The sequence below is a fragment of the Cuculus canorus genome, chromosome 1 (genome assembly GCF_017976375.1).
Source record: "Cuculus canorus isolate bCucCan1 chromosome 1, bCucCan1.pri, whole genome shotgun sequence".
Lineage (NCBI taxonomy): Eukaryota > Metazoa > Chordata > Aves > Cuculiformes > Cuculidae > Cuculus > Cuculus canorus.
This window is the reverse complement of record NC_071401.1, coordinates 169,151,678-169,168,718: the sequence shown is the minus strand read 5'-3', so window position 1 is coordinate 169,168,718 and position 17,041 is coordinate 169,151,678. Positions and strand designations below refer to the sequence as shown.

At 37.7% G+C, this 17,041-nt stretch overlaps 1 protein-coding gene across 5 annotated transcripts in view; it reads right to left on the bottom strand.

The window, feature by feature from the left end:
* Nucleotides 1-17,041, bottom strand: part of VEZT (vezatin, adherens junctions transmembrane protein) — a 57,505-nt gene that overhangs the window by 6,218 nt on the left and 34,246 nt on the right. For all 5 annotated transcript variants that reach the window (XM_054058395.1, XM_054058404.1, XM_054058366.1 and 2 more), the window contains 4 exons: nucleotides 9,592-9,739; nucleotides 6,118-6,449; nucleotides 5,281-5,474; nucleotides 1,120-1,220 (listed from right to left, as the gene is read on the bottom strand). In XM_054058395.1, the coding sequence (XP_053914370.1) occupies nucleotides 1,120-1,220; nucleotides 5,281-5,474; nucleotides 6,118-6,449; nucleotides 9,592-9,739 (775 nt within the window). The remainder of the gene's footprint in view (nucleotides 1-1,119; nucleotides 1,221-5,280; nucleotides 5,475-6,117; nucleotides 6,450-9,591; nucleotides 9,740-17,041) is intronic.

Genomic DNA, 17,041 nt, shown 5'->3' with positions numbered 1-17,041 from the left:
ATCTGATACACGATCAAGTGACCTCAAAACAAGCCAATCTCAGCAACAGGATGGAGCCCTGTTCGAGCACAGCCAGTGGATTTAGCACTGCACATAGTTATATTTGTATAACTTTTGAGCAAATTCACTAACTGACTGCAGTCACCTGAGATTTACTTTCATATGCAAGTATGATCGAGCAATATACCTTGAAAATGGGAGTTCCTTTCCCCATAATCACAGGTGGAAATTGGCAACGTCAACGTGTTTCTTTTGTTTTTTTTTAATTCACACTGTAAGTCATTCTTCCTCGGTCAGGCATCTTGCTAATTTAACTTCTATAAATTCACATTAAAAGGATATTGAGAACAGCAAACTCCTCCTCCAATTTTGACTATATTGGCTTACAAGCATGAAAACCCAGAGCTCCATTTGTGTTCTAAAAGATAGGTTTGGTATTTTTTTTTAATTAGTAACAGAGTTACTAGTCCCAGCTCTCTGGTACTATATGTGGGGTAGGCTTGGGAGAAGGCGAAGGAGGGACAGAGCAGAGCATGGGTATTCAGTCTGCTTTCAGAATGCATCTGCCACTCAGTTCTGGGAGGCCAATCTCTCTTCAAAATCCCCAATCTCTCTTCAAGACAGCCCAACCATCACACACGAGTTCCCCAAACACCACAAAACTGTTCAGTGTCAGTCTGTTTTAGGCATCCAAAAATGCAGAGGTTACTCAAACTGCAGACAGGCTGGTTTGCTCTGGCACTTGTCACTTTTGCAGCTGTCTCAGTTCATCTAATCATATGCAAATAGGGCTCTATTCTATATACTGCCTTTTAGCAATTTAAATTGTCTTCTGTATTACTCTGAATTGTGTTGTTGCCCTCCTTTTGTCATTTATTTCTTTATATATATCAGAATGGGTGAATGCTAGTGCTCTTTTTTCCAGAATGGAGAGTAGCTCCCCATGGAACAGCAAATGGAATATACATAACCTTTTACTCTAAGTCCAATTATGAAATGGCACTGGCTTCCTACTTGATCTGTCTTGGCAAGGCAAGAAGGACACAAGCAACTGAAAAAAGGAATGGATACAGCAAGCAAGCCCCGATAGTTAATTTTAAATGGTCCTATTATTTTTACCTGCTCTTCAGGGATTGGATCTTTGTTTTCTATGTATATGGCAGGTTGTGTTAAAGGTACTGCAGTACGCTGCAGGTTGTCACGGGAAACTTCAAGTTTGCCTTTAAGGGGAAAGAAGAAAAGCAATTAAAAAAAAACCCCAAAAAACTGAGTGTTGCGTGATGGTTTTGACTCACTCTGGCAAGGTCCAGGCATTTTCATTAGGCATGACTGGCACTCACAAAAAAAATGGTGAGAAGGCTGGTTAGAATACATTGAAATAATGTGTTAGAGAGCATTTTAATAACTTAGCTATTTTGTTTTTAGCTGGGTCTGATGAAACTCATCTTGAAATACCTCAGCTAACAAATCTCAATATATTTATAGACTTTGAAAACCTACAAGAAAAACTGGTAAAACCAGAAAAGAGACTGGGTGCCCAAGTTTAGAAAGAGAAGTAAAATAGTAAAATGATAGGTAAATCAACTTCAAGTCATTGGAAAATACTGGAAGAAATAACCAAGCAAAATTTACAGGCAGCTACTTGGAAGGTAGCACGGAGATAAATGATGCGCAGTGGTTACCATTTTCAGACAGGAACAATATATTAAGTGAGGATTTGTCAGAAGTCCAATGCACTTCAATATTTCCAGTGGGTGAAAGAAAAATGTTTAAGCTCATTAGATCTGCTGACATTGGGATCATCTGCAAGGATACTGAAGGGCAGAATTAGAAGAAAAAATAATACAGGAAAATCAGAAATAAGGCCAAAGAATAATTGGATTTTGGGTAGAGCAGCTTGGTGACAGTGGGTAAAAATTCTTGTGATTTGGAATAGTCAAATGCACAAATACATGACAACTGATGGGCAGCGCCACTGATAAAAAGATGTGAGGAACCTGTTAGACAACTGTACCCCTCTGCAAGCAAAAAGCCAGACTACACACTAGTACATATAAACAGCACTGACTGTTAAGACACATGAAATTACGTTTCCACTCTGACACCGACCAGGCTGTGGATGGAACACAGTGCCCAGTCTGGTGCTCCTTCATTCAGTAATATTGTGGATCAGCTAGAGGGTGTCCAGAGGAAAGCAGTGGAAATGTGGAGAGGACTAAATAAAATATAGCCATCACAGAAAAGCTGAAGGATACAAAGTCATGCAGGGAAGATAGAAGGAAATGCATTAGCTGTCTTCAAAAATGTAAGAGCTATAAGGAAGAAATTAATTTCCATTGTGGTAGATCAAAAGTACCACTTTATAAATTGCTGCCACAGATAGAGATATATATTCAGTAATAACTTTCTACTTGAAATGGAGTTAAGTGCTGGAAGACATGCCTGGAAATACTGTAAAAAGCCTCTAAAGAGATGTTTTCAGGAACAGGCAAATACTATTTATTCATAAACAGTAATTTACCCTTGAGAAGGGAAATAGGCTAAATGAACTCACCTATGCCTATTTTCAATTTCTAACCTATATATCACATACTTAGGGATGGCATTCCGAAAGTAGTAGTTCACAGGAATGACAGCTTTAGTGCTGCTCAGTTACCTGCTTTTGCAAACAAGTGAAGTATGAAATTCCCTAGTTGCCTGGGCTGAACTACAGATTTGACAATCCAGAAGTATCTAAATGTAAAGTTTAAAAGAAAAGTGAAACGTGTAATGAAATTTGAAGTTGAAAATTGACCTGAGGTATTTATTTTATAAATATCAAGCCACTGCCTATGTCCACTGCATAACTCTGCTTTGGAATAATATAATTATAATAATAACAGCAGCGGCAACAGAAATAGACTCCTGAAGGCATGAAGACAAACTTGGTAGAGTATATGGAATTTACCAATTATAAGCTTTCCTTCCCAAAACAGAGCAGCCTGTACACATTAGAGCAGCTGGTTTACTCCTCTGTTTTGGACAGACACAATAAGGACAGCCCACAGTTCAAAGCCGCTCTTTGGTGGCTGAAAACTTTCACTCCCTGATTCAACAACAGCACCTGATGCTGGATTGATCAATGAGTTCTCAGTTTCTTTCTCTCCACAGAGCAACACGGGCCCTTTGCTGCAACTGCTGAGCTGACTTCTGCTTCTCATGGCTGGAAACCTTTCCGTGCTGAGAGCAGTAGGAACCAAGAGGGACAAGCAAAGCTACATTTTTCTCAGTATACAAACATGGTAAGAACGAAATCCAGGCAAACAGTAAATTTAAATACTGGATACATTTTGAATTTATAGGTGAAGAAGCAGAAAAGACATTTCGTTTCAATATTAAGCTCAATTATGAGATAGTGCTAGAAATATTTAGCATATATATACAGTTTTTATATAATTAAATATTTGTTCTGAAAACTGGATCCACCAGAAACAGCTGTCTCTTCAACAGTGTTCATAACTGATATGGAAAATGTTCTCACTGCTCTACTGGTTGAACGAGTTAGCTGAACTAAACACCCATTGCAGCAGAAGTGCTAGGCATCCACTTAGACACAATGTTCTACTACCATGGGAGTTCTTGCTATTGCTGTTGTCAAAAGATTCATTCGGTTTTGGATAATAACGCATAAAGATAAAAGAAAGATGTGCTTAGCTGTTATGTTATTTCAGCAGAAAGGTATGTTCTTCCAAAGAGCTTTCAGGAAGCATTGAAAAAAATCTGAGATAGTTTAATGAAGTAATTCAGATAATCAGGACTGACAGCCCAGCTGTTAAGATTTGTAGGAAGACAGCAGAAGAATCAGACTTGATTTCACACACAGCTTGAAAAGGTCAACTGACAGGAGCTGGACTGATTAGAAATACATCAGGAAAGTCAAAAGTAGTCAGATAAAAATAGTTTTCAATGACAAACATAATTTAAATGTAGCTCCTGTGCAGTAATTCAGTAAATTTGTTGCAAAATAGAGATTCAACCCCAGCACATTTTCTGGAAAGTCACTGGGCAAAAGTGAAAGTGAAGGATTTTTTTATTTCACACACAATCCTTCCCTTCTAGATCACACAATGCGTTATTTTTGTACTGAATTTTAAATGGAAGCAAGTTATAATAAAAGTGCCTGCTGAGAAATTTATACGCAAAGTAAAATTAAAACTAAAATAACCAAAAATACTGTGGCATGCAGTCTAGAAAGAACATTTAAGGAAAAGGGACAAAAAAGATCAGCGGAACTGCGGGTTGTGGACCAACAAAACACAACAGACTGGCACATGCAAATGAATCAGACTACGTCTCATACCCTCACAGGCTGTTTTACGCAGCACTGAGAGGGAAGCTGTAAGACTAAACTATCAGGCAATGTACACGCAATTCTGGTTACACAGTGTTTGGACCTGCACAGAGCCTGCTATAGGCCTCCCAAGGCTCCCAGCTTGGATTTAAACATGAACAAGGTCAGCTTGCACACCTAGGCCCACAGCAATATTCGGCCATCTACTGGATAGCCCATTAAAATCTTAGTTCACCACAGATTCAGATTTCTGAATGTAACTTGCTGATACCCCAAGTCATGATTTCCCTAAAGCAGAATACTCCTATTACTGGAGTATTCATGTCAGGAGAGCCTAAGTTTACTTCCATCGTTCACAAAGAAAACAGCATGGGCAGGTCACTAAGGAGAAGGACACAAGGCAAAACTTTGGGATATGTGGTTCAGTATGGCTTTTAAACACCCAGAAGATTAGCTGAATCTCTCTGGGAGAGCAGGTAAACAGGTATTACATGCTCAATACATCCTCTACAATTTAAAATGTTCCAGGAAATGTCATTGTCAAGAAAGTTTCATGACTACGCCACTTTCATTTCAATTAAACATGTAATTTTTATGCAGTAAATAAATAAAAATCTCGGGGACAATTCATCAAAATCCTACCCCTTCATGTATGATTCACCAATCAAAGGCAAAAAGCCACTATTTGTCTACACCTGGAAATGTAACAATCTGAATCCACAGGCCTAATAGATTGACTTAATGCTTACATTTTTTTTCTGAAATAAAAACCTCAAGTTCATCACAATGAAAAAATACGACATATGCATATAGTTTTCCAAAGTGTACAGTTGTAAGACCTTCTTCAGCTAAAATTTTGACACATGGGCTGAGTGCTCTCTTTGATCCATTTGTCCATTCCATCTCTAAAGTGCATCCTATTAGTTTCTAAATTAACCTCTCACACTTACCTTTTTTATCTGGGTTCCTCCCACTCATTTTTTCCACCTGAGAAATGGCTTCTTCCCAGCAGCTGTTGCTTGCCTGGATATGAGGCTGGATAAACTTTAGTTTTTGTTCCAGAACCTGATGGGCTTCTGTTGTTAACTCAGGTGTCTCCTTAGTGCTAACAAGTTTCTCAAGTTCATCCTCAAGAATTATTACCCTAAGCGATGAGGAGATGAACAGAAATAAGTAATAAATATTTGACCTCATCACTCCTTCGAGTATTTAATTTAAAATCCTGTTATTTTCTTCAACTTTTAAGAAACTAATTCAGCCAACTCCTCACATACCTCAAAATTTTAAACATAAGGTCCTTCTTTCCACATCAAAATACATTGCTCAGCTACATTAATTATAGTAATTCTTACATTTAAGATTAGAGGAGGAGGACAGATTCAACTGTTTCACCAAGGCAGTGATGAATCTCTAAAAATATTTACTAGGCAGCTACCTCAAGCTGAACTTTCTTACAAAGCACTTAATACATGACAAAATCAATGAAAAATAAGTATGTTTCCGAATTTTTTCAAAGGAGTGACAAAATTGAAGTGCAATCTTAATGCACTGCTTAGCTCTGAATTTTCACCAGATACTTAAAAGAATAACCAGAAAAGAATATTGGATTCCATACTGAAGTAAGGATCTTTGACCCCATACTATGTGAAGATTTGCCTATGATTGCAATGACTACATGTACCTGCCTTTTTTGTTTTTCATCTGGGATACAAGATGACAACCCAAAGAAGTCAAGTCTGAAGCCTTCTTCCTACAGGCATGTTCTCTTAATTCATGCGTAAACTTACTCATTGAGCAGTGCCTTGAGATGAAGTTGCAAGCTGCGTACCGCTGTCTGAAGACTGTTCAGCTCTCTTGAATTCTGCTTTGTTCTGGTTGACCGTTCAAAACCTGACTGATGCTGAGTTTCAAAGTACCGATAAAACTCATAGCTTCGCTTAAGCTCCTCTAAGCAGGCAGCGTGTGTGTGAGGTAGGCCCTGAGTCACATCAGACAAGATATGATGAGGCAGCCGTTCGGGGGAGACCAAGGTCTTGGGGGATGCGTTCGCTGGGGAGAGGAGCAGCACCAGCCTCCTGAAGAATTCTGAACTTTGCCCTACCCAGAGCTGAAAGAGGACCTGCAAAACAGGGTACAGTTAGCTCTGTGCACCTGGGAAGACAGCCAGCCTCTCCAAAGTAAACAGATACATCATGGGAAAACCTTCCTCGGCCAGCCACAGAACTTTGAAACACTGAGAAAATCTGCTGAATGTTTTTGAAAGGTATTCCAAACCTTGCGAGTTTCAGATCTTGTGAACCTTAGGTGACTACTAATTCTTCGATGAGTGATATTATATGCAATTATGGTCAGAGGGCTGTCAGAGGCCTAAAATCTCATATTCTCACCAGGCAATCTTATTATTTGTTATAATCTCCACGTACCCTACAGCTCATAAAGTGCTGCCAAAATTCCAGTGGCAGCAAAGACATTTTTTTCCTTTATAACACCAAGCTATCATTTCTGCAATCTACTAACTACCACACTGCCTCACACTCAACCTTGAAACACAAGTCTAATCACCCTGTACTTCAACAAAAAACATTCCACATCTGAAAAAGCTGAACTGCTAACTTAATTTTTTTTTTCAGCTCAAGTGAGAAACTTCACCAATGCCACAAAGAAGGAAAGACTTGTAAGAAATCAATCCATTGGCATTGTTACACAGGGTACAAAAGAGGTCAGTCCATCTGAAAGCAAGGGAAACCCACAATTTCAATTTCTCAAGAACTTCAACTTTCAATGAAATGAAAAGAACTGTTTTCTTAGTATAAAGAAGACTGTTGGCTCAGTAGACCGTGACAGAACTGTAGTATCTTATATTTCTAAAATGAAAAGGAAAAGTTACAGCACTTTTCTCTGCAATATTGGTCCTTATAAAAACAATCAACTGCAGGTGAGTATGAATTGTAGTCTGAAACCTCTTCTCAAGCATTCCAGAGTAAGAAAGACAAAGCAATTACTCTTAATGCTTTTTTTCTGCCCTCCTTAGCTATAGAATAAGGCTAACAATTTACTTATTCTGACCTTTTGGACCTATAGGATATATAACAAATATATTGTAACAATATATTTACATCTTTGTACTCATGCTAGTAAGGACAAGTAACAATGTTTTACAATGTATGAACAATCAAGACCAAGACATTCAGAATAGTAACACAAAAAATTAAATGCCTTCAGATAGATGTGATGCAATATACCCAAGGGTATATAAAAAATACTTGGATGCAAACTGATAAAATATTCCAAAAGACAGTAACTATTCTCAATTTAAAAAAGATGGCTATGAGAAGCAAGAACATACAATGCTATGAAATTAATTTGGGGAACGTGTGCAAGACAGTGGTTGGGTGCTAAAATAAAAAGCAAACAAATGGGCAGCAATCACCCAAGTGTCCCTGAGGGTGTGGCATCCTGGACAGAAAGTCAAGAGCTCACGCTATAATAACCACAAAATAAGACCAATCCTTTCCACCAGACATAAGACAAAAGCAGTGAAAAAGTAGCACGTGAAAGCAGTGAACTTGAGGAACAGATAATAACAATCCAAAACCTACCTGAAAAGGGCACAACGATGACAGAAAAGGAAATTGCAAATAGCTTGTTCTGCTAATGACTTTTGATGATTTATACTGGCATTTAAACTTCACCCCAAACATCCAACTGGCTCTCTTCAGCTTGGACTAGTATTTAATTTCAAACCAAAAATTTTCACTCTTTAAACTGGTGTAGTTCAAGGACAGGGTATCCAAAATACACAGGCTGTATTTGTCATATGGTCTAGACAGAGCTTGAATGAAAATTAATATATTAACTAGATCTGGATATATGTGTTCTACCTGCATTTTAATATAATGGAAAGTTCTCTCAAATTAAAAAAAAAAAAGAACAAAAACACAAACCTTGAAGAAAACTGCATATAAAGCCAGGGCTTGCAACACAAGTATGGCTCAAGGATATCTAAGGATATCTATTTTGTTATCTAAGCAGGAATCTGTTTAGGACTGATTTATTTTCCTTTAGCTTGGTTCAACTACACCACACCCAGCCTACATCACTGTCTGTTACCAGTTAAGGTAAACTGAAATTTAGAAGTTGTGAGCTTAGCTTTACCCAGAAAGCATCCCAACCAGTCTAACTAAATCAGATTTCAGTGAAATTACTGTAAATTGCAGGTAAACAAAGAGTTAGCTTACAAGCTTGGGCAACTCTGACTGGCTTCTTGCACTTAAAAAGAAGTGGGTAAATAAGTGGGCTTGCATGGTTGCAATTAGAACTTCAGCTAATGAAAAACCAAGACTAAAAGTCCCAAAAGCTCACATATGATGTAGCTGTTAGCTTGCAACCAATTAGACAAAGCCTCAAAGCTTAGCAACCACTATTACTGGTAACATTTACTGTTAGAACAAAAGAAATCAAGGTCCAGGAATTAAGTGAATAAAATGCAACAAGAGCCAACCCTGTAAAAACACAGAAGTCACACAATTTTCCATTTAAATTTTTTCCATTAAAAAAAAAATTAAAAGGGAACTGCCTCAGTAGAGAACCATTAGAGTGTGGAAAGCTTGCATTCAAATTAGATCTTTCCAACTGCAAACGTTTACTCATGCAAATTAAAAACACTTAACATCTCAAACCAAACTAGATAAAAAGGCCATTATATACTTGTCATTCTGTTTGGTTAAATATTTTTCAAAGATCAAAGAACCACACTATTTCATGGCAGCAGGGGTCCAAGCTTATGATTTCCACTCCTCCATGTAATTAAATGCAGCTATTCCCTTTGGTAATTACAACTAATTTATATCTTCAGATGTCCTCTTTTCATTCAAGCAAGAGATCAGCTGAAAAAGACAAGATTAGCTAAAAACAATGTAACTACAAACCTGGAAATTATTTTATTCAGCTGGGATCAAGCGAAATCAGAGAGCAAAAAATCACGTTTCATAAGGAGATTGATCAAGCTGATTATAAAACATTGAATTCCCATGATTTGCAGAAAAAAACCCTAATGTTGCATTGTGCAACTTCTCTGCAGCTACGAGCAAGAAGAAATCACCTAAAGGCCAATAACTGTAGAAATGCATGATATCAGACCGATTACATCTCTCCCTCAGTTGACTGTATTACTGTTGACTGGTTTCAATGAAGCCACAGGGCTTCATGACAACTGAAAGACATTTTCACCAGGATGTGTATGTTCTTCTAGGAGAGATTACCTTGAGCGCAGGCAAGCTGAAGCCATCAGTTAGGTTATGTGCCTCTTCTTCAGAGACCTGCTCTTCACTCAGTCCCAGACCCAGCTCCTTAAAGGGGACTACACAGATGTAGCTGGTCACGTTGTCACTCTCTGAGTTTAGAGGGTAGGTTTAGCAGGAGTTAAGGTGGTTAACAAAGAAACTTTTGCATTAAATGCACAGAAAAGGAAAAAACACCTAATAAGGTTTCTTATTTCTGGCAATGTGTATGAAAGCACAAATATTTCACCCACATCCACCTGAATCCTGTTTAAGCAAATGTTTTGCTATGCTTTTTCAGAGCACAAGTTTTAAAGGCTTTTAGAAGGATGGGAGAGAAGACATTGATAAAACACCCTCATCTAAATACAAATAAAAAGAAAAGAAACAAAGGAGACTGATGAGAAATCCTTGTATCCCTTTCTAGTGAGGAAAATATCTTATCTTTAAATAGTAAAGATAAGAGACACCAGGAAGAGCTTACAGCAGCCTTCCAGTACTTGAAGGGGGCCTACAGGAAAGCTGGGAAGGTGCTCTTTATCAGGGAGTGCAGTGACAGGACGAAGGTAAGTTTTAGGCTGAAAGAGAAGACATTTAGATTAGATACTAGGAAGGCATTTCTCAGTCTAAGGGTGGTGAGGCACAGGAACAGGTTGCCAGAGAGGTCATGGATGCCCCATCTCTGGTGGTGTTCAAGGCCAGGTTGGATGAGGCCATAAGCAACCTGCTCTGGTGGAAGGTGTCCCTGCCCATGGCAGGGGGGTTGGAACTGGATGATCTTTAAGGTCCCTTCCAACCCAAAACATTCTATGATTAAGTTTCCAAGAAGTATCTCATGTCAATTTTAAGCCAGCGATCATATATTTAACAAAGGAAAGAGGAGAACAATTGTGCAATTTTAAGTTTCAAAGGTAGCCTATGTTTTATATATATATATATGGGGCACATAAAGCTGATCAGAAGTACCTGTCTCCTGTCCAACTACTGTGTTTTCTGATGAAGCTACAAGTACCACCCAGCTTCACTCCTAAATTTTCTATCTGCTAAGTTCTCATAGGATTGAACTTGTAACAGTGATTTGCCCATGAAAAATTTTACCACTTGAGTCAAAAAACACTGCATAAAATAAAGAAACAGCAACACTGGGTGTCCAGGCTCTAATCAAATAACTACATTTCTCCTTAATTTCTCCCGAGTCCAGGAAGAAAGGAGCCTATTAAAGGTTCTCCAAATGAATGAATGCAGACAAAAACCTGCAATGCAAAGCACTCAGTAACACAACACATTGTTGCCACCAGCTGTTGCCTCACATAAACATGGTGTCTATCCTAAGTTAACCTGATAGCATGCCCAGCAGATGGAGCACATGGAATGAGCAAGGTAACTCCACCAGGGAGTGAAGTTAGGTCAAAACCCCTCAGGACCAGTTATCTCAGAGCCTAATTATATTCCTTGTTAATCTTTTTCCACAATAGGACATTTCCAACAGCATGAACACCATAAGAAGCAGTTTGGACACACGAATTTCTAAGTCATGCTAAAAAAAATTCCAGGGAATGTGTGGTTTGACAAAAGATGTTATGTCTTAGCTAGGCATTCCCAGTGAACTCCCGCACCTTCTGCCTTGCCTTCCTCTTTTGTAGCCCTTCCATTCCCAATTCTACGTGTTAGATAAAAAAAGGAATTGACCCCATGCCCCTACAAGCTTCCTAAGGACTACACCTTTAGAAAGTTTAAACACATACATCATATATACAAGCACATCTCCTTCGTGTGCTTTGCTCCAAAATGCAAGTATTTTTAGAGCTAGCATTTTCTGTTAAAGCATACATTAGTTAAATTTTTCTGTCTCCATGAAAATACTTTTATCATCTGTTTAACTTACATTCCTTATTAGCTTGGAAGAAGATGCAAAGCTACTTAATAATAAACTGACACATCCAGAATAAAATATCTGTACAGTGAATACCTAACCTCTGCCAGAAGACCTGTTTTATCTACCTACAGAACAGCAAGAACACTGAAGTGCCTCTGTATTTAACAATTTAGTATTAGCAGCTTGCTCTTCAAAAGCACATTCCCATCTAAAAATACAACAGGAAGGCCTCACAATATCCTGAGAAATCCAAGCTGCTCTTTTATATTTCTCACTTGCTCACTGGGCAGGATGGGATGAGCAAAGCAGGTGATGAACCAGCTGGGCAGCAAAGAATCACAGACTCATAGAATGGTTTGGGTTGGAAGTGACTTTAAAGCCCACCCAGTTCCAACCCCCCTACCACAGGCAGAGACACCTCCCACCAGACCAGGCTGCTCATCCAACCTGGCCTTGAATACCACCAAGGATGGGGCATCCACAACTTCTCTGGACAACCTGGTCCAGTGCTTCATCACCCTTGTAGTAAAACATTTCTTCCTAATATCTAATCTAAATCTCCATTCTCTCACCTTAAAACCATTACCCCCCGTCCTGTCACTACAGTCCCTGAAAAAGAGCTCCTTCCCATCTCTCCTTATCACACTAAAACGTTTCCAGGCACCTTTACTCAGACCTTCCAGCATCCCGGATTTCTCATTTGGACTTTTATGACCCAAAGAGGGTAGTGCTTTTTGTTTAGCTTACTGTTTTCTTGTGTGCGCTTTCTCTTTGCCAAGTTTAAAGTTATGTATTCTTCCAACATCTCACGATGCAATAACTACATTTTTAGAGCAGAAGGAAAAAAAAATTTTACCAGAGGAAATTTGCAAGTTTCCCTGAGCTCAAAGACACAGAATGTATTTTATATCCATTCCACCTTTATGAGGTAAGATATCATTCAGATTTAAATACCGCTGTCTCATGTCTGTTCATGCCTTGCCATCAGAGAATGACATGTTATATTTACAATAAAATTAATGCTGTTTAAGTTTATATGGTCCAACTCCCAGGTCCTGACTATCAATACAGTTCAACGGAAATGGAGTATCACACCATCTCGCAGCAGCTGAAATTATTAACACCACCCATTACCATAAGCTACAAAACCTCCTCTATCCAGCTCAAACATCATTAAATCAGTGAATAAATCATAGAGTCTTGTTTTGATGAATCCACGAGGCTCTTAAGTATATAATCTCAGGCAACTAGAACGCTGACTGAATTATTTACTTGTTACGCAATTCGAAGGTGAATAGTGCAGAAATTTCTTGAGCTAGATGTGACTGAACTGCAAAACATCCTGTAAATACTTAACCCAAAATGTCTAATTTCTAGCTTAAGCTTTCAGCCATTACATCCTGCTATATCATATTATATGAAAAATACTCTTTTCTTTTCTCCCCTTTGCTTTTTCTTCTATGATTTTGAGCAACGAACTCTTCCTGACATGAACAACTCAGAATAAGAACAGCAGAAGAAAATGTGGAATTATTTCTGTGAGCACCTGACAGTAAATGTAAGGATATGACTTTCCATCTCATGAAATATTACTGGTCCACCGAGTTTGATACAGACACCTGGTGTTAGGCTAAAGTATAATCACGTTTTTTTTCTATCTTACATGGGAACGAATTTTAATTAGGGCAGTGTTAATTTATTCTACTCGCTGAAGGAGCCTAACTACAAAGAAGCACACTAGCAGCAAGCAAATATGCTGAACGCCTAGCCTTACATAAGTGAGTGATAACAACATAGCATGTTCATCTGTATTGCCATGAAAAAAACTGTGAATTAAGATTTTTAATTCTCTAGAACAGACTCACCAGACAGATTTCCCTCTAACACATTTGAGATATACATTATTATAAAAGCCTAATTTCCTGCAGATATTTTTGTAGGAGAAATAATACTGATGGCTAGAACATCTGCTTTTAATGGATTAGCATGGATCAATACATCCCTTAACATTTAAGGTGTATTTACTAATTTTTTTTTTACTTAGTCACTCATTTATGTCTACGATTAAGATTAATACTTAGGTTGGCCAGTTATTAAGACAGCCCAATAGTTACCAGCTTAGTCCCGCAAGTACATTTCTTCCTTGTCTTTCTTGACGGTACACATAAAGCAAATAGCTAAGTTCAAAGTAGCTTCCCTTTGGCTTCCAATAGGATTAGTCTTACTGATTCAAAGTATGAACTTCATGCTTATCTCAGAAATAATCAAATACATTAAAGTATATGTTTAGCAACGTACTTAAGATTACTAACAAAAAACCCCTCTCAAGGCAGTGTAAAATAAAGCAACAATAAGCTTTGTAGTTTGCATTTATTGACAAAATGGGATATAAATCCATAAATGTTTTTAAGATAGAACATTCCTCTGCTTTACTGTACAGTTTTAAAGGTCTAGATTTAAAACAACTTAAGTACGAAAATTCACAGTAGAATTTAGCCTAAATGTATGTCTGTACAGCATCATTCACCGAAATGACTTTCTCTGGGAAGAAAAATGCCGCACTGAAACAGATTTTTGCTTATTTCTGAACACTTTTGACTAAACACTACATACACGCAATCTGTCTTAGGAAACAGTTCCTGTAAGAGGCTGTTCAGCTGATTTTGTTAAGTACATATAAATGCAGCATAGAGAAAATTATCATCCCTTATTAAGCCATAAACAAGTAAATTGATCTTGTTGCAAATTAATTTAGTAAGGGATATTCTGGGAAATATAAAATATATATAAAATATAAGCTGGAGAAATAGTTCAGCTACAGATGTTTCTATTTAGTTCTGAATATAGAACAATATTTTAAATGAAAGGTTAACTTAAAGTATACCTTTTACTACATTAGTTAATTTAATACCATTTTCTATATTACTTTAACCATTATACATAATAATAGACATCTCAGTTCAAGACATGTTTCTCATATCATGAAGGCAACAATTAACTTTGCTGCATTATGAATTTCAATCTCAGATTTCTAGGGTCATTATAAAAAACCATAAGGATGAAGGAAAACAGGGCATACTTCACATTATCACCCTTTTGTACCCACTATAACACTCAGGAGGCTCAGTTACAGACTACACCTTATTTTGATCACTGGACATCACACAGAATCAAACTCTGGAATTAAAAGCTCACCACTGTTGTTGAATGATAAGCATCAAGCCCATCTAGCAGTACCAACTGAATGCTGCCAACCAAGGAAAGCAAACTGTAATGTGGAAGTTTGTTCCCCATTTATATATGCATGTAAATGTTCCCATGAAATGCATACTCCGCGGCTCAAAGCAGAGCCCGTCCTATGTATTTGCTCACACTCTTAAGAAATTACTGCTTCCTTATTCTGCAGAGAGAAAATGGCCACAAAGAAGGATCAGTTAAAATGGAACTAAGCTTTGACCCTTAGTATATGAGATGGGAAGATTCCAGGTTTATTGCCCTTGAGGCGATTCACATACTAAATTCGTACTGAAAATTGTTCTAAGCAAAATAATTAAGTCTTTCACTTGTGTAAATAAAGAGATACATCATCTCTGCTACAAAAATACAGAGCAACATCCAGTAAAATAAAAATGTTTATTTAGACAGTATTATGACTAACCAGGGGACACATGTTTTGGGATGTTTTAATGTCATTTGCAATATTAATGTCATTTGTAATTTTAAATATTAGGAATGTTTCTCTAATATCTTTTTCTCTAATTAAAGCATTTTGGTTTGATGTGGGCAGTGTAAATCACTATTAGTGCTACTGGATTCAAGTATCTCGCAACACTCAGAAAAAGCAAATTTCAAATAGCAATTGATTAGTTCATTCTCAGATAACCTAGAGGAGTTAAAGTAGAGAAAATCTTCTGATTTTGTGCAAAGAAGAGCTTACTAAAAAGAACTGTAAAAGTCAATTGAGATCTCATTTCATGACTCTGGCTGGAAGTTCCCTTCCTTTAACTTATCAACATTCCTTTACTTCATCACCTCATTCCTCTGTTTAATCTTTCCAGTTTCTCTTTCTCCTTGCTGTAGGCCACATTTGTGCTAACAATCTGATGACGGACAAGGGCATTAAATTTGTCACAAGTTGCAGCTGTGAATGCTTTTGACATGAAGAAATCTTTGGCCCCTCCATCATACAAGTACTACTTAACTGCACAAGGCATTGGAACCTGTTTGAAAGATGCTCCTTGCCATCAGTGTCCAAATAGTACATGTAACTTTTTCAGACATTCATGACATGTGGGGAAAAATTCAAACTAATACAACTTGGAACTAACTTAAAGCTCCTCTTAATTATCCTGGTAGGGAGGAGGAGTCCTTAACTCACATTTCTTACATTTAAATTCCTTGCTTTTCATTTCCATGCACTGCAGAGCTGGCCCAGCTTGCATCTCAGCTCATGTTCCGCCACTGTTTTAGCCACTGCGTTCCGCACAAAGACAACATTTCTTTTTCCACTTGTAAAGAACCTATAGGCATGCAACTTCAATATATTTTTCGCCATTTAATTCTGCTGGCCCTTACTACTGTGATATCAGTGTGATAATTTGGTACAACGGAACTTCCATCCTAAGTATCTTCCAAAGACGGATTTAAATGTCAAGAATGAAGTCTTGAGCCCAGAATGAGAATGCCTATCCCTACACAAGTGATTATTTTGCAAATAGATACTCATTTCTTTCAAAGTGAATGCACACACTTGTAGATTTGTGTGTGCCTCTGTGTTTGTATGTGTCATCACTCGACACACCCATCCATTTGCCAGGGAAGATATATTAGCCAAATACTATGTTACAGGAAGACAAACCAAGTAATTTGTCACATCAGAGTTTCAATGCTTGTGTTACCACCAGCTTTTGTTTCCTTGCATGTTTTTTTTTTTTTCACATCAGAAATATATCTGTTTTATTTTTTGCTATAACACAAGACGAAGACATTGTTATTACCTACATAGTATAATATGCATAGGCAAAAATCTTGAAATGCCAATGCCATTAAAGAAAATATACAATTTGCGGAAAAAATACAGACGACATTTCACAAAATGGAATCTGAACACAGTGTTTTGCTTTGAATCAGAGTAGAAACTCCTTGCTCTCAAATGTGCCTCTTTAATGTGTCTGATTAATGGAATCAAGAGTTTCACCAAGCTTGTCTGAAACAGGAAATCAACTTACCCTTGAACATGTGGGTGTTGAGTGAAAGGCCATACTGTTCAGATGAGAGGGTATTTTGGTGCAAGGGAAAAAGAGGGCTAAGAGGAATTGTAAAACAAAATCCTGAAGGGATCTGAAACGAATTCTCAGACCTTATACCAAAGGTGTGGGTGTGAGCAACCCGGACAAAGTTTTCCGTGCTAAGAATCTTACCTCATGCAGAACCACGAAAATTTTAAGACTACTTGAAACCAGTTTACTATACTTCCTTCCCTTTGCCTTGTTTAGACATGCAATTAGATTGTGTATGTTTCTAGACTTGCCAATCCTAAACATTGGACCAATTACA